The sequence below is a fragment of the Lates calcarifer genome, linkage group LG5 (genome assembly GCF_001640805.2).
Source record: "Lates calcarifer isolate ASB-BC8 linkage group LG5, TLL_Latcal_v3, whole genome shotgun sequence".
NCBI classification, from domain to species: Eukaryota; Metazoa; Chordata; class Actinopteri; family Centropomidae; genus Lates; species Lates calcarifer.
In genome coordinates this window covers 7,858,897-7,880,601 of record NC_066837.1, presented here as the reverse complement: position 1 = coordinate 7,880,601, position 21,705 = coordinate 7,858,897, and the positions used below count along the sequence as shown (strand labels likewise).

General features: G+C 38.9%; 2 protein-coding genes and 1 long non-coding RNA gene across 4 annotated transcripts; 2 read left to right on the top strand and 1 right to left on the bottom strand.

Annotated features, from left to right (window-relative positions):
• Positions 1-377: 377 nt before the first annotated feature.
• Positions 378-10,940, bottom strand: anxa5b (annexin A5b). Of its 2 annotated transcripts, XM_018690914.2 has the most exons (13): positions 10,798-10,940; positions 10,467-10,508; positions 5,977-6,061; positions 5,472-5,566; positions 4,228-4,341; positions 4,041-4,131; positions 3,004-3,083; positions 2,875-2,925; positions 1,982-2,075; positions 1,779-1,874; positions 1,604-1,662; positions 916-1,038; positions 378-799 (listed from the first exon to the last, which is right to left on the bottom strand). In XM_018690914.2, the coding sequence occupies exons 2-13, from the start codon at positions 10,467-10,469 to the stop codon at positions 737-739; spliced, it is 954 nt and encodes a 317-aa protein (XP_018546430.1). In that variant the 5' UTR covers positions 10,470-10,508; positions 10,798-10,940; the 3' UTR covers positions 378-736. The 2 variants fall into 2 exon arrangements, with proteins under 2 accessions (XP_018546430.1, XP_018546431.1); XM_018690915.2 differs by lacking the exons at positions 10,467-10,508; positions 10,798-10,940 and having other exon boundaries at positions 5,977-6,077.
• LOC127142457 (uncharacterized) lies at positions 5,512-10,907 on the top strand. Its single transcript, XR_007813221.1, has 2 exons — positions 5,512-5,602; positions 10,709-10,907. It is a non-coding gene; the product is annotated as an uncharacterized LOC127142457 (long non-coding RNA).
• A 4,070-nt stretch (positions 10,941-15,010) lies between the features above and the next one.
• uchl1 (ubiquitin carboxyl-terminal esterase L1 (ubiquitin thiolesterase)) lies at positions 15,011-20,989 on the top strand. The gene is made up of 9 exons (XM_018690940.2): positions 15,011-15,143; positions 15,228-15,239; positions 15,703-15,831; positions 16,829-16,970; positions 17,594-17,679; positions 18,177-18,224; positions 18,679-18,748; positions 18,840-18,898; positions 19,846-20,989. Exons 1-9 carry the CDS (start codon positions 15,111-15,113, stop codon positions 19,927-19,929), a joined length of 663 nt encoding a protein of 220 aa, XP_018546456.1. The 5' UTR covers positions 15,011-15,110; the 3' UTR covers positions 19,930-20,989.
• Positions 20,990-21,705: the final 716 nt, after the last annotated feature.

Here is a 21,705-nt window from a genome sequence, read left to right as displayed (position 1 = left end):
GTATAGAATTATAATAAGCAAAATGTATCAAAAATGAAAGGTTTTATTATGCAGAGCAACTCCTTTCAGATTGTTAATTTATTTATTATTACTAATTATTACTAGTGATGCATTTGCTGTCATGTTGTAACTGGTAGAGTGGAGGCTAATCTGTACTGCAGGAGAGTTTTCTTATAGAATTATCATGTGTTTTGTATTGTATGTAAAAATAGCATGGATGCTTTTGAGGTGCTCTAAAATTCAAACAGCTACAGCTCAGCTCTGTTAAAGCTGCTCTAGCTCCTTCTAGTGGCCAAGGGAGGTCAGTGTGTGTCCTACAGAAACTACAAGTACATAGGCTGAGAGGACAGTGTCAGGGAAAAAAAGCACTCTTGTACTTCATCAATTGAAATGTTTATTATTGCATATTGGTTCTGCCATACAAAGTGCAAACAAAACAAAGGTAGTCAGATTCTTTGGAATTATAAATGATAAAACATTAGTTATTGCGAAGATATTAGTCGACCAAAAGCTGCATTAATATGGACATGAACAAAATGTTAGCTACCTTTCAAAGACAATATCTGGAATCATAGTTTAAAAGACCTGATGAACCGTGTCTCACACACAAGAAAGTTCTGTTGTAATGAATTTTGACTTTGTATTAGCTTGTTGTCTCTGTGAGCCGACAGCCCAAGGGGTCCACTTAGGGAGGAGGCACTTCAGGTGTGGTTCCTGTTATTGCTTGTTGCTGTGGTTATGCGTCATCTCCGCCACAGAGCAACAGTAAAGCCTTACGGTAGTCACCACTAGTATCTCCCTGTATCCAACACACATGCAGTAAAATTTAAGAAAGGGGAAAAAAAGTTTCATATGTGGCAACTAGTGTAAGTGTGTGTGTGTGTGTGTGTGTTTGATGTTTACTGATCATGATACCTTGATCACTGAATGCAGAGAGCAGGCAAACATCCTCCTGAACGCAGCTCTGATGTCCAACATGTCCACCTCACTACGACTCACCATCACTCTGATCAGGGTGTTATCGTCAGTACCTGCCCCCTGAAAGAAACATGTAAACATATCACTGACTCTCTCCCATAAAAACAGAAATTTGATAAATTTGATACCAGTCACATTTTCAACCAGCACTGATTCACTGAAAAATCTGCTAAGGCTGCACAATTTTCTGTTGAGATTTAGAGCTGTATCAAGATACACAAAATGACAGATAAATAATGTGCCTGTTCAAGAATGTGACATAGCTCATGAAATAAAAGTAAAAATGTTCAAAAATAACCCCCTAAAATCTGCAACTGGAAACAGATCAGCACCATAAAGGAACATAAATCACTTGTTCGTTGGCTCATCCCCTAACTTTCTATAATTTTATAATGTGTATCTGCACTTATGACCCTTTTCAAATAACTGCTAAATCTATATGAAAAAATGTCAGATTCTGTGTTAATTTTAAAAAAGAACCTTGAATAAAAGGCAACATTTTACTGGTATTACGACCAGTATTACGATATGTTTTTGAGAAATAGGTTAAACTTAGAGTGATATATACTTGGCAAAACATTCAGACATCCTCACACTAAATCTCCACTGCTGTTTGTTGTCTTACCTTCATGGAGTAGTACAGGGTCTCAGCAAAATAGGCTGGAACGCTCCTGGCACACTTCACTTTTGAGGAAAAACAGAAATGATAGGTGAAGATTTAAAGACGGTTGTTCACAAGTCGCCACCCTTTAGAAGACGTGGAGACAGAAACAATCTGCTGTATGGACTTGTTTTCGTACCCACGGCGAGAAGCAGGTCTCTCAGGCCTCCAGATGTTTCCCTGCTGATGCTCTCCTCCATCTCATATCCAGACAGTTTCATGTAAGCATCAAATACTGCAACACACAGGTTCATAATTAGTCTGACTGTTATTCAAAACTGCAAAATAATTACAGTAGCTTTCTAATTCTTGCTGCAGCCCTGAACTCGCAGACACACACACCTTTCTTAAGATGTTCGGCACTTCGGTTGCCCAGGATGGTGACAAACGATTGTTCATCAGTGCCAAACTTCTGTTCTCCTGCCTTGAAGAGAGCCTACAACCACAAAAAATGTATATATCACACAATGTTTGTCCTTCAAACTCATGACAGTGACTAAATTAGACTCATAAAGAAGCATTTCAGCAACTCTACAGATCACTACACAGCCTGTCAAGAGTTTGATTTAACATGAATTCCAAGTAGCATCACCCACGTGACTTGGCTTGGACTTGGAGACTTAAGATTAATTTCAAGATTTCAAGATGAGTAGCATCTGTTTTTGGCTAAAGCAACAAATTAAATACCTGACAAATCAAATCATGCAACTTCTCATGCATGCTATGACCTTTTACAGTCTGGTCCTAACTCATCCAAAGATATTAAAGAGAAAAAATCTCTGACAGCACAGTAATTTATACTGCCTCCTATATGGCAACATACTGAACAGATTCAGCTCACTCAAAACCATACTTGACCATGTGGTCAAATAAGAGAGTAATTATCACTGTTACCTTTGATAAAACTGAACAAATCAAAACAAATTCTCCACAATTCTTAAGGTGAATCACGTTGATTAATGGACGATTCTTGAGGAAAACAGTCTACCAAAACAAATCCTCACAGTGCTTTGAGAGAATTTTTTTTACTTACTCCCACCACTAGAGTGTGCCACAACATCATTACAGGTCAGTCATACAACCTTTCACCCCCACATCCATAACACACACAAAACGCTCTTCGTCCTGCTCAAAGCCAAACACATGTGACAGTCACGCCCTCAGACAAGACAAAGATGCCATTGATGGTGAAGAGCAGGAGTATTTACTGGACCAGCAATGACCAACTGACTCACCTGAGCATCGCTCTCGATCATTCCCTCCTGGATCCCCTGCTGCCTGTTTGCCTGAGGAGAGACAGGAACATTTCTGTTAGTAGAGGAGAAGAAGAGGAGAGGAGACGAGAGGAGAGAAATAAGATTTACCTGCAGCAGAATAACTAGAAGTCTCTTGAAGTGACCTGAAGTGTCACCACATACATCCTCCTCCAGGTCGGCGTCATACTCTGAGGGAAGACACAAAGACAACAGAACACGTGGTCTTAATCCTCCATTCATGAAGGTTATGAGGTTCAGTTTATATTGTATTTATTTCAAAGAGGCGTTGATTCAGCTGTATGACAAAACACAACAAAGAAAAGCATTAAATCTGCACAGCTGAGAGGCTTTTAAAGAGGTCTACTAACTGGTCTTTGGGTAAGAATTTTTTGTCAAATTACTAGTTCCAGAGTCAAGAATAAACCTTCGACCTCCATTTACATTTTGCTGAACTCAGGAAAACATTAGTTAGATTAATTTTTGTATGTATAATGAACAGAGGCCTCTGTGCAAATCTTCTAAAATCTTGATATGACGTAGAAAGACCAAATGTAACACAGATATGGCTACTGTCCAACACAAACTAGGGCAATTATGAGGAACAAATATCACCACATAGGAAGGAAATTGCTTCAGTTTTGTGGGTGCCCTCTTGGTTAGTCTTTAACACTGTCAAGTTCTCTAGAATCAATTTTGCAAACTGTAATCATAATTATAAACTTGCATGTGTATCAGTAGCAGGAGAAAATCTTTTGTAGATATTTTAGTTTGAGCTAGACTTCACAGGCAACACTGATAGTATCTGAACAGGAAATCTCCAAGGCCTCTTAATAAGCCTCCTACTATGAGCGACAAGAACACACAATTTTCTGCCAAAATTAGAACAGTACTGGTTATTTCACATTAGAGATTGTTGTATTATGCGTTCTTCTCGCTGGTTTGAGGTGAGGTTTTTGAATGTTAAATTGATTCAAAATAATAACTAAAGATTTTTTCCCCTAACTTTGGCTTTGTTACTTATTTTGTCATAATTCTGTCAATATTTATACAGATAAACTCATAAGTTAAACTAAATATGTTTATGATCTCTGGTGTATATGTCATCCAGTATTAATGTGTGCGAGAGGTCAGTGTGTGTGAGTTACCCTGTCTATAACCAGCGATGATGTCCTTCACTTGCTGAGGTGTTCTGGAGGCGAGGATCTCCACCAGCACCTTCTCATCTGTTCCTGCCCCCTAGAGGTCAAAGGTCACAGACATCACATTTCAGTTCCCAGCTGCTGCTCTGACTGCTAAAATCTCTGTCCACATCACAGCAACTGTAGCACCTACCTTGATGGCATTGCGAAGTAATGTCACGTCGTAAGCAATGGGTGGGGTCATCAGACCCACGATCAGGGTCTCAAACTTGCCTCCTAGCTCTCCCTTCAGGTCATCGATCAGATCCTGTCATGAAGATACAGCGTGTCTTTAAATTAGTTCTGGTACAGCAGAAATTCTGGGTGTGTGACAGCACTGTCACTGTGAAGTAAAGGATTTCTATGGTTGTGTGTGGCTGGATGTTTCTGTCATGTCATTTATACTGAATGGATTTGACCATGACAAGTTGGAACTTTGATGTACTGAGTGATAGTGTGTTGTGTTCAGAGACCTCAGTGTGCCTCATGCAGGGACTGATCAGGTGTGTGGAGGTGAGAAAGCAGCAGGGTTTGAACTTTTCAAGCTTTCTTTTTGCCACTAGCATCATTTGTTATTTGTACAACCAAGTGCTATTGAATGTTTTTGAGGTGTCAGAATGTTCAGAATAATATTACAGTGTTAAGTGGCTAGTCCCCTGTTCAGCTCAGTTAGCTAATTCAGCAAAAGCAAATCATTTCAGGTGATTATCACTCAGTGCAGTTGCAACACACAGTTTCCTGTTCAACTTTTAAGTGTGGAAGATTGGGTTTAACATTTTGGGGAATATGCTTATTCACTTTCTTGCAGAGAGATAAATGAATACAGTTAACATAAAGCTACATGTACATCCAGCAGCTGCTTAGATTAACATTAAGAGTGGAAATGGAATCTGGCTAAGAAACAGTGCAGCACTTGACCCCTGATAAAACCACAGTATTTCATTTTTTGCACTTTCTAGCGATGGTCATATACAGATATGAGAGTGGCATCTTTCTCATCTAATTGGAGGTAAGTTCAATTTAATGCTGTTTTTAGTTTCAGCTGGTCATGTTTATATTTTTCTTTATTGTTGATGCAGTGCAATGAGTGACTTTGTTTCTTTTCAGTTGTCTCATTTTTAGAGCTACACGTGTTGGAGCCACATATTGGTTTAAATGCTCATAGGAACACAGATTCTAGCTAAAGCCTTGCATCAAGACTGCAAAGGTACACCAAATTCTTAGAGAGACACTGGGGAGGCAGTGGGATTCAGCCAGGAGAAGGATGTGACAGCTTTGAGTGTGGCAGTTTGGAACAAGTATGAATTATGATGTGTTTGGATGACATGTTGTACACTGAGGCTTCTGAGTTGGAGTTGTGATGTTATGTATGATCATGTGATTATGACTCAGTCCAACCTTTCCAAACAGAGTTTTGTAGGTGGTCTTGATCTCCTGCCTCTGGGCGTTGCTGCGAGCCGTCAGCAGCTCCAAGATGGCATCCTCATCGGTCCCTATGGCAACAAGGACCATGGTTACTCAGCCAAGCTGTAAGTGTTTGTGATTATTCTCGCATGACATACGCATTACATAACAATGGGCATACTCTGTCAAGGTAGACTCCTGATTACGAGTTTTTCATCCATATAATTACGGCCCTCAGTGGAAGTCAGTATGCGTGTTTGCTCACCATGACGCGTCTCAAGTTTCAGCTCTCTGCTCATGTGTTTATGAGTCACTGCTGTCTGGGTGGAGCTCCACGCAGACAGCAGGGATCATTACAGTAATTGCTTAGAGAGGAACTCCCCAAATAACACTCTCTCATTGGTCTGTTGGAGGAATACTACAGGCTGGCACGCATTCAGTGTATCAGATAACACTGTGCTGACAGCATATGTAAACACACAAACCAGTGTCATCTTACCCAGCCCTTTCATAGCCTTGTACAGGACCTCAGCATCCGCACCGGCGTTGAAGTTTCCGCTGGCTTTTACAGTTCCTCTGCTGGCCTGCAACATGGAAGATGTGGGCAGAGAAGGTTTATTCTGGTGTATTTTCCAACGTGTCTTTTTTCTAAAAATTCCTTCTTGTAGAGCAGCTGATACAGTGTCCCCACAGACACTTTCTACAAATTCAGATACCCTCTATATGTCTAAATATATTAAGATATTCTTCCATCTACAATATACAGATAATATAGAACAGAATCCATTACACCCACAGCAGTTTAATTATCATGGGACTTCCAGACACGAACGTCTGGCATGACATTATGCAAGTACCTAACAATTATACACCTTATGTAAGTGCACCCATGTGTTACAATTTTAGACACAGGTCACATTCATTTAAAACCACCATAATGGGCCATGAGTGCGCCCTTAACCCTCGCTTTGTCCACAGCCTCAGCAAGATTAAAACCCTCCAGCAAATAAACTCTCACTCTCAAAAATCATATTACTGAATAGGAAAGATAAAGAATATTTAGATCTGCTGCACTGGATGTCACTAATGTTTGACAGGCATTAACTGGAAACACTGTAGCTACTAACACTGTTCAGAACCATGTTTTCTAGAGACTTCTTTATATTTTTTATGGCTAACTGTTCTCTTGACCACAATGTTAAGTTATTAAAAATGAATAACTAAAATTATCTATTCAGTGGCATCAAACAGTAAACAGACATAAATGTAGAGAAGTCTCTTTCTGTATGTTACTGTAAGCCCAGCAACACTCAGCTTTAGCAGAGAATTTGTTTCTGAAATGTATTTATAATACATGCTTGTTGCTTGTGGCTTCTTATCAGACGTAAACTAACTGCTGTAACATTGCAGAGCACACATAATCAATGTGTAGCTTTACGCTCATATTAATATATATATAATCTCATATTACTCATATGGATAACTTCATCAAAGACTTTACCCCCTTTTTTTAAATCATAGCAGAATAAATCAATCTCTTTATTCACACATACATTCATATAAAACGCTCTATCTCAGATTTGCATACAGTTATGAAAGATTTTCTGCGTTCTTCCCCTTTCATATCACTGCAACTTAATAAATCTCTATGTTCATTCTTACATAAATACTGTGTAAAACATATCTCAGATTATGTCATGTGTATGACTTCATCAAAGACTTTCTGCCTTTGTAGCTCAGATTTGTTGCGTGGATAAATTTATCAGACTTTCTGCCTTTTCCCCCTTGATATATTTCAGAATGTACAGATTTAATCTTAAGATTCATGCCACATATAAAAGTCTGTCTCTCATACTCATCAGAGATTTTCGCCTCAAAGATAAACTTAACGAACTTAATGACTTGCAGCTCCATGAAATACTTTTAGATGTGCACACAAGACGTCACATTAAACCACTTTTTTCACACATTCCCGTTTCATAAATGGCATGTTCCCACATCATTTTTTAGCCTTTGAATTGCCAACCATGTCTCAGATTTGGTTGGCGATTCAAATGTGATGGATGAAGTGAAACGAAACGGCGATTCAGTCAGATTACCTGGCTAATCATTTCATGAATGTGGAGCCAATATTTCCAAACAGCAGACTGACTATTGAATGTGATAAGGCTGAAAAAATATTAACTGCAAGATTGATTTTAGTGAAGTGCTACACTCATTCCAGCCACTCCCTAAAACTCTGACACATTAACAATAGAATAGTCAAGGGGTTGCTTCGTATTTCAGGGGGAGAGATGTTTAGAGAGGAAAACCACGGGAATGTCTCTGGAATTGTGAGCCCAAAAATCTGGATAACATGTGGTATGTCCAAGGGGAAAAAAAACAAGTCACCGTTAACAACCATGATTCTGTCTTTTTCTGCAGGAAGAAATGCCAAAATGTCTACAAGCTTTCCTGTTTCACAAACACACTCATCACCACAAGCTAAACAAAATCTAATCAACATAGCACTCAGTGCAGATGGCTGCTTGGACAAACAGGGAGATATTTGGACAACAACACATCACAATGCAGATCATTTCTGCTGGAATGTAAGACTCAACTTTAACTCCTATAGCAAATGATGTGTTCAGTGGATCTAGTTCAGGCATGCCTGAGGCGGAGGGGGCTTCTGATCGAGGTATGCTGACCATCCATATCTAAACAGAGACTGTTACAACTGGTATCTTTCTGCCTTAACGCAACAGGTCTTATTACTCCCCTCCTACATTTATGAACTGTGGTCACCATAGAGACTGTACACAATGAAGGGAAGTCCCCTATCATATTGTCATATAATGCATTATAAAGCTAACTCTGCTGTCACTGTCAGTACTGTAGAGCTTAAATGTGAATGTTACCCTTTTACAGACTGATGAATGAGGCTGGCATTGTTCAATATGTTTCTTATTGTGAACAAATCCCTTAAACAATGTGTTAATCTGTCTCTCAGCACTGTCTGACACTGCCATGTTTGTGGCACATACAAGCAGGACTGTGACCCAGAGATCATGTCCTCTGTATTTTTGTATTTGGAAATTCAAAGTGCAGTTTACACCTTATAATTTAAAGTTACACATAGTGAGTTGCAGAAAAGTTGGATACCAAAATATTTACACTCTGTGTCCTTCACTCTCAGGCTGAGAAAAGTGAAGAAATACAAACACTGCTAATGGACTTTTAAGTGGAAGAGACATATCACGGCTGTTAGTTGAGATGTTGAGAAGTACACATTCATATATTCTGGATTCTTCAGTGAGCGTGAAGGAGCTCATGCAATTTTAAGAATTAACAAGGTAACTGAACTATTGTGGGAAAGAAACATTGCAGAATATATGTGTTTTAAAACATGTCTGAGGTGAATCTTTAAAAGTATAAACATGAAAATTGATATCATTTAATTCTACAGAATATCAGTTCCCTTTAATTAGGGAGGTAAGGAGGCTACTTGAACTTACGACCTCCGTATTTCTAAAATCCCAGCTGCCGCCCTGGGACTCAGCACATTTTTTTTTTTTTTCAAAAAAGGAGAAGTAACTTCCTAATGGAGCTGGGCTGTAGCTTTTAGCAAACATTACCGAAACAGGAGTAAATGGAGCATTTGTCGCGAACTATTAATTCAAATACACATGCAAGGGAGTATTTAGAGGCTCCAGGACAGTGTCAAAAATAAATTACAGTGCCCTTGATTGTGTCACCAACTAGAAAGGTGTGGCCCACTTAATTTTTGGTGCACAGTGGAGCTCTGTGGTACAAAGGAATATGCTACATCAGGCTTTTGCAACACTGACAATACTTGTTAGTAAGATCAATTAATTGCTGGTTTTGGTCTTTTCACTGGATTTGCTGACAACAAGAAAAACAGATCATCACCAGATTCATCTTTAAAGTCAAGTTAGATCTTAGTCCATTTGTGAGTGGCTTATAACACTGTCTGCAGACTGCTGCAGTGTTAATATAATCACAACTGATTATTATCATGAACACAACCATAAAATGTTTTATGGTGACGGACCAGACTCCACCCAGACGTGCAGTAAAAGAACTCATTCCCCTTTAAGAGAGGGAGGGAGGCTTTAAACTCATGGCTAGACGTGGATGTGGGTGTATTAAAACAGGCAGAGAGGTGGAGAGAAAGAGAGACATGGAGACCCACCCGAATGGAATAGAGCCCACATGAGTCATACACTAAACTTCCCAATTTCCCAAATGAAAAAGTCTTTGCAGCCTCACAAGCTAGCACACTTAAAACACACATTCTTCTTCCTATACTTGTAAGGACCGTCACTGACATAATGCACTCTCTAGCTGCCTCACCCTAATGTTAACAACCATAACTAAATGACAGAAACCAGTCTTTCCTCAGAACCTAAGTCTAACAACCTTATGATGTAGCGATGTCCTTACTGCAATTGTTCAAACTTAAACTGGTCCTCACAAACAGCAAGACAAATCCAAACATGCACATAAACACTTAAAACTTCATAAGTTTCATTTGTAAAAGTGTCCATACCACACATTCTCTGGTAAAATACACTGAACTAAAGAAACAAGTTGCAGTACTTATTCAGCTGCAGGTTGCCAAGTCCATTCTGTTTCACCTTACACGACTAAACTAAAAGCAAATATACTATTACGTTTGTGTAAAGTTGAAAGTTATTTAAAGTTTATCAACAGTGAACAACTACCCATGTTGTATTGACTTATTCTCACCAGTCAGTTTAAGTCTTAGCATTATATAATGAAGAATAAAGTGGGCGTTGTCCTGGAGTTTAGAGGGTAAAAAAAACCCCACTGTGACTCATACATTTGCATAAATAACGGATTTTTACAAAGACTATTTGAGGAATTACTGTTTAAAGTATCTAAACATGCGCTCAATACAAACTTTGTATTAAGCGAAGTATTTTTCACAAATGGAGAAAATATTGCGAAATGAAAGTGACTCACCATTTTGACAGTTGAAGATTTATTCAACGGTAAGAAGAAAGTCTGGTGAAGAGAGAAAAACGTTATTCGGAATCGAAATTAGACAGATACCAAAGTTTCTGGAGATCCATATTTACTTAAAACGTCTGTTATTAACTTCCTGTCAGCTTAAATCAGGTTCCCTGCTCTGTCTTCTCTCTTAAGTCGACAGTAGCTGTCAGAGACTTCCGTGGTTCCAGCCGTGTCTCTCCTTTGTCCCCCAGGTAGACCCCGGCTGTCCCCGTTCACCTGGCTGATGCCCCTGAACTTTTCGTGCCAGGTTAAAGCGGCTTCGGTGATGTGAGGGACTTACCGCAGAGCTGCAGCTGACAGATGAAGCTCGGTGAGCAGACAGAGAGACCCGGCAGAAAGTGAAGAGAGGAAGAAGAAGGAGGACGGAGAGAGAAAACCCACTCGGAAAAACTCTCTGCGGTGCGCGTGAGTGTATTGCCGGTGCGCGTGTGTGCGCCACACCCCAGTGCGCACGGGCTCTAGCGTAGCCCTACTCCCTAAGCACTCTGGGAAATGATGTTTTGGGTGTTTAAATGCTGAAAAAGTTGATTTTCACCTTTGTTTTAAAATGTTTAATAGCAGCAGAATAAGCAGAGGTATCCATTTCAGTTAAAGGCTAACAACTATAAAGATCATTCTCCCGATGTCAAGCTACTCTTTTTGTTGACCTAAAGTGAATATTTCCAGGCAATGCAACTACAATGTGTAGTCATTCATGTAGTATATAAACTGAAGACAGAGATAGGCTACTGATCAACTGGTCAGTTATGTACTCATGTTAGATTTGTGTTACTTTATTTAGGTCAAGAAGATATAGAACTTGTAGGTCAAGGAATAATTGCTATCACTCTCACTAAAGCACCAGATTATTCCTGATGTGATTTGACTGTAATTATAACCAAAGGACAATCAGTGTTTATGGACACTTTATGGTTAAACTGAACTTTACCTGAGGCAATAGTCTAACTGACAGTAGGAGCCAGGGCACCTCACTAGATTGGTCTGTAAACAAGGAATCTAAGGTGTTTAAAATTATGCTCATGTACAAATAGTTCATAGTCATAATGATTAAATATGAAACAAATAAATAAGTAGTCAGTCACTGCAGTCAGAAACTGGCCACATAATCAGACCACATTTGGAAACAAGGAGACACCAGGTTTTGATATCAGGTGGAGACTGACACCAGAACTGTTATCACAGGGGTATAATGTAGCCCGTCACAATGAAGAATGTCACCATAGAAATATATTGATTTGAATTGTTTCTACCATGAATGCTGTCCATTCTTTTCTCTTTTGCTTTGGCATGTATGGAATCTCCATGCCATGTCCATTAATCACCAACTTAAGTGAACTGAGGGCTACAGATCAATGCTAACAAAGAGACAAAGTAAACAGAGAGAGCGAGGGGGAGAGAAGACAGAATGTGGTTTACACCATTTAAACACTACTTTAAAACACAAATAGTTAAACATGAGGCTTATTCAGACTTTGAATTCACTTAGACTTTTTAGATAGAGGATGGATAATATTTTATTTTGAGAGAGCAATAAATAAAACAATTTATTTTTAAATGTGTTAATACATATGAAAGTGCTCTTTGAATAATAATTTGTGTCTCATACAATTTTTCAAAAAAGATCTCACAAAAACTCTTTCTTCTACTCCATTCTCCTTATACTTTTTTTATTTAAAAGATTGTATTTGACACAAGATGTCTCCACTGTCAAAGTGCCAAAGTTAATCCTCAGTATACTTGGTAACACTGCTGTTTAAGTTGACTGCCTGTTCAGACTAGTAGTGATGGGGCACAAATCCTGCTGGTATGTCCAGGTGTTAAATTTAATGTGAAGATCTTATACATCCATACTACACATCATACTACCAACATCTTCAAGAACAGCAAGCAAGTTCAGTGCTTCTGCCTAGTATCAATCTAAAATGTAATTCTAACCATAAGTCTAAAGTAAGGTAACAGCAGCACTGTGCTCAGATATTTACATGGCATTTGACATGTTTAATACTGTAGTCAGGTTAAGATCATATTAACTCTGCTCATACAAACAGACCAGCTGTAAATGAAGTTTGACAGATGAAATATTTAAAACACACACAATAGGCTGCCAGGCACAGTCCCACACAAACGGTCTGTTGAGGTAGTGGGTATAGGTCACAGTGTATCGTCACCTTCTGTGTCTGTAGCACTGGGATTCTCAAATTAAAAACCAAAGCAGCAGAACTAACAGAACTAAGTGAGACAAAGAGAGAAACACACACCACTGTGCTTCATCCCCAACCAGATTCCTTGTTGGCTGGGGGGTGATAGGTGAACACTCCAGCATTAACCCTGCTGGTGATGAACAGTAACTCTATCAAGGTCCCCCAAATCTGTTGTCCATCGGTGAATATTTGGTTTTCCTTATTTTCTGAGGACCACAGTTATTCCATGAAGCTCGTGGACACCAACTGTTGTTTTCAGCAGCTGTCCAAAAACTAATTTAAGAGCAAAGATCTTGATCAAAGCAGCAAGTCTAACAGTAATGTTGTCTCAGTAGTAGTAAATCACCAATTACCTATAAACCCATCAGCCAACAGGCAATCTCACGCTTTCTCATAAATACACACACCACACGCACACAGATACAGGCATACAAACACGTATTTCCATTGACCTCGTCCTGCAGGTGACTTCGTCCTGCAGGTGTGTATGATCGATACCTTCTGTGATTATCTGTCTTCAGTTCTGATTAAAACATATTTACAAAGTCCAGTCTGCATGAATAAACCATGCATCTTGTGGCTACATTGTGACTAGTATGCATTTTGAAAATCTCTAAAAAAGGAGAGAATACAGTCCTTGTGGTGTACATGATCAAATTACCTTAATTTCCACTTGCTACACCTCCATTTAGAAGAAATGTTTTGCATTTATCTGGAGTCATGGTCTCTTAAGGCTTTGTATACAGTGTATCATGAAACAATGAATTAGAATGACAATAACAGCAGCAAACATAAACAAAATGCAACAATAAATAAATAAGTCTTCTATAACTATAATGCATTCAGTCACTATCATCACTCTTCACAATTGTCATACTAGTGAAACTAAGTGCAGATGGTTATAGTGCCACCAGGAGGAAGGAAGAGTGGAAAGCCACAGAGCCACAAGCTGAATTAAAAAAGACAAGGGGAAACTCCCATCCACAAGGAGCATTTATTTATACACTTTTATTTTCACTGCCACAGATGTGTACCAACATGAATGATCAGGTGGTAAGGCAGACAGGTGCTCATTCTTACAGAAACACCAGCATGAACAAACAAGGTGTACAAAAACTGGGAAAACAGGCCACATTAAGTAATATTGCAAAAGTAGAACCCACAGCTGGAGCAAACTAACCCTTGTGTAACTGTAGGCAGGGAAGAGTCACTCAATTCTCACAAACTGTACAAATATAAGAACTGAGTGAATGTGCATGGTTTTCCTGTACTTGATGCTCAGTTTCCAGTAAATTTCTCACTAATGGCACAATAGCGCCACCCAGAATGAGGTGACATTCGGCAACTGCAGTCTGACGCACTAACGATTATGTTAGTTGTCAGTTAACATTTTATTATTAGCTATATAAAGCATCATTTACTGTGCAGCACAACATAGTCCCAGTGTACACTACAGCCAAGCACGCCATAGATCTGAACATAAAGGTTTGTGACTTAAAATATTATCTTGGAGTAGTCAGTTTCACTAGGCAGAGAAAGTTGAAGAAAACGCTCTTCTGTTTGCAGTTTCTTTCTTTTTGACCATAACCAGGGTTTTACAAGTCAGAGGGTGTATTCTAATCTAAAATCTAATAATATACCAATATATCCCCCTGTGTTGCCACAGTTGAAATGTGGATATTGTTTTCACACAAGGTTCAAGGAGGAGGCTAAAGCTAAAGAACTACACTAAAACCAGTCTTGTTCTGTATGTATTTTACATTGCCAGCAAAAACAACAATTTGTATAGATTAAACTGAGGAGCTGTGGACAACTGGCAGCAAAGAAAAGCGCACCACTTGCAAAAGTAAACTTTATCAACAGAAGATTCAAGAAAAAAGAGGTCACATGATTGGCCTTGCTGGTTCACATATTGTGCATGTATCTCGCTGCCAGATGGACAGCTGTGTAAAAGTAATTGTTTGATAATCCTTAAACTGTGAATCCAAAAATCTAATATTTAAGAACTATTGTTGATGGGGGGGTGATTGATGCGTCACACCTTTCTTTCTAGAAAGAGCGTGGTTTGACCAGAGTGATCTCACATTTTAGCGGTGTGATTTAACTTTAATCTGCTTTCAATAAGGATATCATTCTCTCTAGGACGTTGCTACATCGCTAAATGTGTAGCATGTAAAGACTAGCGTTTAAATCTTTCAAATATTTATGAGTAAACCGGCTAAATCTGCACAGCACCGGTAATTTGATCTGAGCCCACCCCCGTGTCTGCCGGTAAGATGGTACGACCGGCAGCATAAAGTGTGGGTACGCTCTGTAACTTCAACTGACAGCTGCAAAAACCGAGGGACAGGACAACGTCAAACTTGCGGAGTCGCACCGAACTATTGCAACAATGGAGTGGACCGCGATGGAGATCAATCCTGAGGTGGGGATATAATTGTGTCTATTTACTTTGTCATGCCGGCACAGGTCGCAAACTCACCTGCTATCTCTGCTTATGTCGTTGCAGATGCTGAACAAGGTGGGTGGCAAACGTTAGACGCTGAGTAATGGCGACATATTGATAACTATTTGTTTCAACTGTCGGGTAAGTTTCACGGGAGCTAGCTACTTGTGAGAACAATTAAACCGTTACTAAGACGGCCGTTAAAACGCCACCAGGCCACACGTAGCAGCCATTACATGAATACAGCTCTACTGGTATTATCAACTGGTTAGATTAAAAAAGTGGAAAATCGTATTAAAAGGAGGTGCGACATCAAAGGGGAGAAGCGTTTGTCTTATTTTAATGAGCGACAGCATCCTTCCCCGCGCTGTCCCCTGTGTCTGGGCTAAAGGGTGTGGTCTGCCTGGACCAACACAACGCAGCATCTTTAAACAGACTCAGTGGGGGATCATTGATGGATGTCGCCACTGTAACCTCAGTTGTCTGACATCCAATTTAAAGCATCGCGTTTTGTTTATTTCCTCGCCCTGTGTTTCAGATGATGAGCAAGCTTGGCGTGGGTGAAAACTGGCGCTTCGTGGATGTGCTGGGGCTGGAGGGTGACCAACTCTCTGCCGTCCCGAAACCATGCTGTGCCCTGATGCTGCTCTTCCCACTGACACAACAGGTAATAATAATGGGGTGGTGGTGGCGTTGGTGGTGGTGACTGGGGAGGGGTGGGGTGAGCCAGTGATACAGGCTGTCTGGGGTGGGGTGAGACTGAGATGCAGGGAGGGCATGGAGAGGGAGAAGGAGCTGGAAGATGGGGATGATGGGGAAGTGATTCAGCAGATGCTTTCCCTGCTTTCTCTAGGTGAAATATAATTATCCTGTCAAACCCAGACTACTCTTTAACAGTTAATAACAGGTCATGTCATTATGTTCATTTCACAGTGGATTAAATCATCAATTGGTTTACAAAATGTTAGAAAATTATGAAAACTGCCCACCGTGGTTTCCTAGAATTCAAGATGAGACTTTCAGGTGACTCCTTTTGTCTCCTCAGCAGTTCAAAACCCACAGAGATTCAGTTTAAAATTAGAGCTACAATGATTAGTCATTAACCTCCAACTGTTTTGATACTTGATAAATTGTTTGTCTTTTCCTCTTTTTTTAAACCACCCAATATTTTCTTGTTCTTAAAAGCTTCTTAAATTTGAAAAAATCCTGCTTTTCCTTGTTTGTGCATTTTATTAAATTAAATAACTTATCATGCTTTATAAAGCAAGACATTTGATGACTTCACTTTAGACTGTATTGAGATTGTGATGGACATTTTAACTGGTTTCTGATGTTATATAGACCAATCAATTAACTGATTAATAATTAAAATAATCAGCAGTTTAATTGATTATGAAAATATCTTTAGTTGTAGCCCCATTTACAATGAAACAGAGTAGAGAAAAGCAGCTAATCCCTACATTAGAGAAGCTTTTTTTCCTTTATATTATTTTTTCCTGTTCTGTTGATTGCCATTTCCAGTTCTGTCTGTAATTCATGTGCACATTTCAAGAGGCAGAACTGGCTGCACATTGTGTTCTCATGGGCAGATGACAATGGACATGCTGTGTGTGTATGTGTGCTTATTTTTTATTTTATTTATTTATTGTCTGTGTGTGTGGCAGCATGACTCTTTCAGACAGCAGCAGACAGACAAGGTTGCAGAAGACTCTGATGTCTATTTCCTGAAGCAGACCATAACCAATTCCTGTGGCACTATTGCCCTGCTGCATGCAGCAGCCAACAACAAAAGCAAATTGACTTTTGGTGAGTGGGATTGAAATACATAATGGTACAATAGTGAGAACAATAACTAATTTTTTTTTTTTTTTTTATAAAACAAACTATTACGCTATTGTTCAAACCTGCACCATCATTCCTAAAGATGATAATCAAATTAGACATTGTTTGTTATCTGAATTTGTGATGTTACTGAAATGTAAAATACAGCAGCTTCTCTTAGGACTGTGACTGGAGGTGCTACTTAATTCAGGTTTTTTCACCAAAATAACAGGTATGGACTAGAATTTAAACAACTTTAGAGTACAAGAACTGATACACAGATGAGTTAAACAAGTCTGAAAAGTCTGTGACTGTCGATTCAGCAGGGATTAATTTTACAGCCCAGTACAGTCACAAATACAGGAGTTACTTCTTCAGTTGTTTGCTTAAGAAAATGTGGTGGATGTGTTCAAGTATTTAGTGAATTGTTATGGACAGAAAAATTAAATTAGATGCAAAAATGGCTGATTCTACCCATATGTAAGTACTCAGTGAGTATTGATGATGCAGTTATTTGGTGTGGCAGGTTGTCATTTGAAACAATGTAATTTAAATAAATGGTATTTATTTATCATGGAGTAAGATAATGCTGCTCTTGGTGTTTTCAGATGGTGACTCTGCCTTGAAGAAATTTCTAGATGAGACTGCAAAGATGTCTGCTGATGACCGTGCCAAACAACTGGAGAATAACAAGGTAATGCTGCTTTATGTAATGTTGTGTATAAAAGAATGAAGTTTCAGCTATTACATAGATTATACTGCAAATCTGGTCAGCGGAGGGTAAAGTATCTTTTATGATATTAATGAGACTATTTTGCTATAAAGCTTCACAATCAAAACTTGCCCTTTATGACTTTTTTCCATGTGATTGCATGCGTTTATGGTGACTGTTTCAAACAACAGAAGATACATAAAATATTGAATAAAATAGTCAAAACTTTGCATATCACTTAGAGTTCAAATGTACCTCCATATTTCAACATGTCATTATATCTGAACAGAATAATTTATTTGACAATGTGGACAGTTTAACGAGTTGTCAACATGTTAATGTCAATGCCGCTTGGGGGCGCCAGACACTGCTAAATCCTTGTCACTAGAAGGGGCAGCTTTGTGCTTTGCCATTAACACCATCTTTGAATGTTTTAGCAGTCTAATTAAACTGACATGTTCTGAATTTTTCTTCTCCAGCCAATCCGTGAGGCTCACAATGATGTTGCAGCACAGGGCCAGTGTAGGGTAAGATACTTAACCACAACATCAACAGCAACTAATGGCTAACATCTTATTGTCTTATCAGACAGCAGCAGTTTTACTCAACATTTGACCCATGTTTGATCCATTCGTATGAGACACCATTCACCCTGCCTGCCACTGTGATACAGAGATTCCAGTCCTTGGTGTATTTCCACACACACGTTACTCATAAACCTGAGTTGCACCAAATTTCTTTGAATAATTACCAGATAAAAGTTACATTTCAGTTTCACCTCTCTCTGTCCTGCACGTTCCCTCTCCCTTTATAGCACATGCATGAGCTGGGGTATGGGTATAAGAGAGATGACAGACTTTATATTCAAAACAGATGTAATGTTGAAGGCAACAATATGCTTGTCTTGCGGTGCTTGTCTTTTCTGAAGCTTTTTTTTTTTAGTATCAAAATATTTACTTCTACATATCTCAACTCTCACAGCCGGAAGCAGACAAAGTCAATTTCCACTTTATTGCCTTTGTCAATGTAAATGGACAACTTTATGAATTTGGTAAGCATGTCTACGCATCATGTACATTCCGGTTTGTGTTTCACTTATGATGGAGTCATTGGATTCCCAACTATTTTAATTCGTTTTTAAGATGGGAGAATGAATGGACCAGTGAACCACGGAGACACCAAAGATGATTCCTTCATAACGGTATGTAAAAGTATGGTCATTCTTCAACTTTATGTGTCAGTTCTGGATATGTTACAATGTAACTGTGAGCCAAGTTCCTCCATGCACATGGTCTGTGATGAATCATGGCATCGAACTGCAATAGGGAGTGGTTGTTCCTGAAAGTCTTGATTCAATCAATAAACTTGGCTAATGCACACTAATGCAATATCTTCAGTGTAGTGTATAAAGAAGAAACTATGAATTTAACTGGAATTTGCAGCCAGTTATGTCTCATCATACTCTCAGGCCATGATATTCAAATGTGTTAAATATATGATAATTATCAAAGGTTAAAACACAATGAATACGACTAATTCAACTGGAAAAACAACAAACTTACAGACTCAGTTTGCTTATGTTTTTGTCTTTGGGAGCCACGACCGCACGCAACAGAGCTTTTTAGATTGTCACATCAAACTACCACAAGAGGGCTCCACATGCACTAGTGATGAAAATGCAGCATTAAATGTGATGATTCATTGGATCTCATTTAAAGGATGAAGCACTGCTAAAGTAAAAGTATTAGTAGTGGTAGTTAGATTTAATACTTTGCTACTGATATGTCAGAAATGTTATGATATTTGGGACTGCTTTTGGAGCAATGATATTTTAGAATGAACATTGAGAGGCATTCATTTTACTCAGCTAGAATGGTCTAATAAGTTCAGAGAATGTACAGGAGAACCAGATAAAAAACCCAGAGAAGATATAATGATAACTAAACTTCATGACATCAGGGTCTCATAGTACAGTATTAATATTTTAGCGATGTTGTCTAGGTCTAAAAATTAAAAGAAGTACCTGTGACCAGTAACCTCATATGTTGAGTCTTTATTTCAAAGTGCAGTATTTTTTAATTGAAATATAGTGAATATATAGACATATCTAATTTTCCTTTTTTATCTTTTCTTTTTCATTGTGTCCAGGATGCAGCCAAAGTGTGCCGTGGATTCATGGAGAGAGAGCAAGGCGAAGTGCGCTTCTCTGCAGTGGCTCTTTGTCAGAGTTAGATATTTGGCAGGAAACAGAACCAAACTGTAAACCAAAATGTGTTGGAGCATTCACATGGCAAACACAATCAACAGGCACCCAGAATGACCTGTGCACACACATACATCTGCAGACACTATGCACTATAAAGCACATATTGTTTCCACATATTGTACTCTCATCTCATGAACAAAGCATTCTTTAGCATTAGCACATGTACACGCAAACACAAATCAAAACCTTTTGTTCTGCTAACACTAACTGATACAAGCTTGTCCAAATCTTTTTATGTGATGTCATTTAGCAGTGAAAATTGTAAAACATGAGGTCAGATCTCACCACTGCTTGTGTGCATTTGTCCTTTTGCAGCTTTTGTTTTCTGAATGTAATCATTGGTGCATCTGTGTCAAACTCAAAAGACTGATGCTTAAATACCTTTTGTGCCAATAAGAGTGAGAGGGGAAAAAAGCAGGAAACTTGTTTAGGGAAACTTTTTTTGGCCTGTTTCTCCGAATGCCTTTAGTTGCTGTGTGGTTGAGCTCGTAAGGATCTGACATTCCTCACAACAGCCCAAATGTGTCCGTAGGAATAATTTAACCATTGTTTCGAAGCATGCAGGCAACCTTTTGAGTTGTGTTCTTGGGTGTCACTCTGACATTTCTCTGAAAAACTGAAGTTTTATGTGAGAAGTTTCAATTTAAAGCACAGAAATAAAGCTGACGGTGGATTACAGACATTTCTCTTAATTTAGCTCACTGCCATTTTTCAGAATTTGATCAACTCAATTGAATTATATTTGTAAATTATTCATTTGAAAATGGCTCTCAAATATCCAAATAGTCAAATACACTATTACTGTGCAGGTTTAACACAAAAAATACAAAACTTCCAATCAAGATCGGGACCATCTAAGTAAAGTGCTACTGTATGTTGGGTTGTTGTCGTGCAGTGCAGGGTGATTAGTACTGTATGTCTAGGCAGTGTTCAAATTGTTTACCTTTTTTGCACTTTCCAAATACTATGTTGCTGTAGTTCTGCTGGTGATGCTGTGGGAATTCAATAAAGCAACCATTAAACCTGTATGTGTCTCCTTGTTGTGTTTGCATGCACCTGCCTTCTAATCTACATAAGGTACCTACATTATATGAAGTCAGATATCCCAAGCTGGATGTCAGTGTTTTGATTTCTTTTACATACACCTAATAAAATCCAAAATGCTATTTTCCTAATATGTTCTAGTCATCTGACTGCAAACATGTGTAAAGCTGCACTGTTTAGTTGTATAATCAACATTATACAATACATATATATATATACATTACAGCCCCCCACCCCTGGGTCACCAGTCTATGTCCATTCATGCTTTCTGTCACAGTGTGGTTAATATCTTGCTCTCGTGGCTCAGGGCTCATCCTGACTGATTTTGGATGCATTTCAGTGGTGGAGGTCTGAAACAAGGAAGACAGAAGAGCTGACGATAGGTTGTCTGGCGATTCAGCTCATCACTGTGGATACTGACACAAGACCTTCCTCTGTGTTGCAAAAGACCGTAGACATCAGGATATGCAGTATATTGACCTAAAGGACAAGACTAAAGGATAGGGGAGAGAAAAGGTACTTTGTGAAGCTAATTTTAGTCAAAATTACTTGTGTGTTTTACTCATGAGGACTTTACCTCTCTATTCAGGTGATTAGATAAAGTAACATGCACAGAAAATAAAGGTTTGACCTGCCATTTGAAAAGGTCACATTTGCATCCAATAGTAAAGGGCAGGAGCAACTAACACTCAACCCCA

Bases quoted from the DNA above. Each gene is read 5' to 3' on its own strand.
- anxa5b (XM_018690915.2), bottom strand. From the start codon at position 6,070: ATGTTGCAGGCCAGCAGAGGAACTGTAAAAGCCAGCGGAAACTTCAAC. The intron at 1,875-1,981 runs GTGTGTGTGTCT...TGTGTGTTGCAG, and splicing joins TGCCGAACATCTTAAGAAAG to TATTTGATGCTTACATGAAA. The intron at 800-915 runs GTATCATGATCA...TGTTGGATACAG, and splicing joins CTCTGCATTCAGTGATCAAG to GGAGATACTAGTGGTGACTA.
- uchl1 (XM_018690940.2), top strand. From the start codon at position 15,111: ATGGAGTGGACCGCGATGGAGATCAATCCTGAG. The intron at 15,832-16,828 runs GTAATAATAATG...TGTGTGTGGCAG, and splicing joins TCTTCCCACTGACACAACAG to CATGACTCTTTCAGACAGCA. The intron at 16,971-17,593 runs GTGAGTGGGATT...TGGTGTTTTCAG, and splicing joins CAAAAGCAAATTGACTTTTG to ATGGTGACTCTGCCTTGAAG.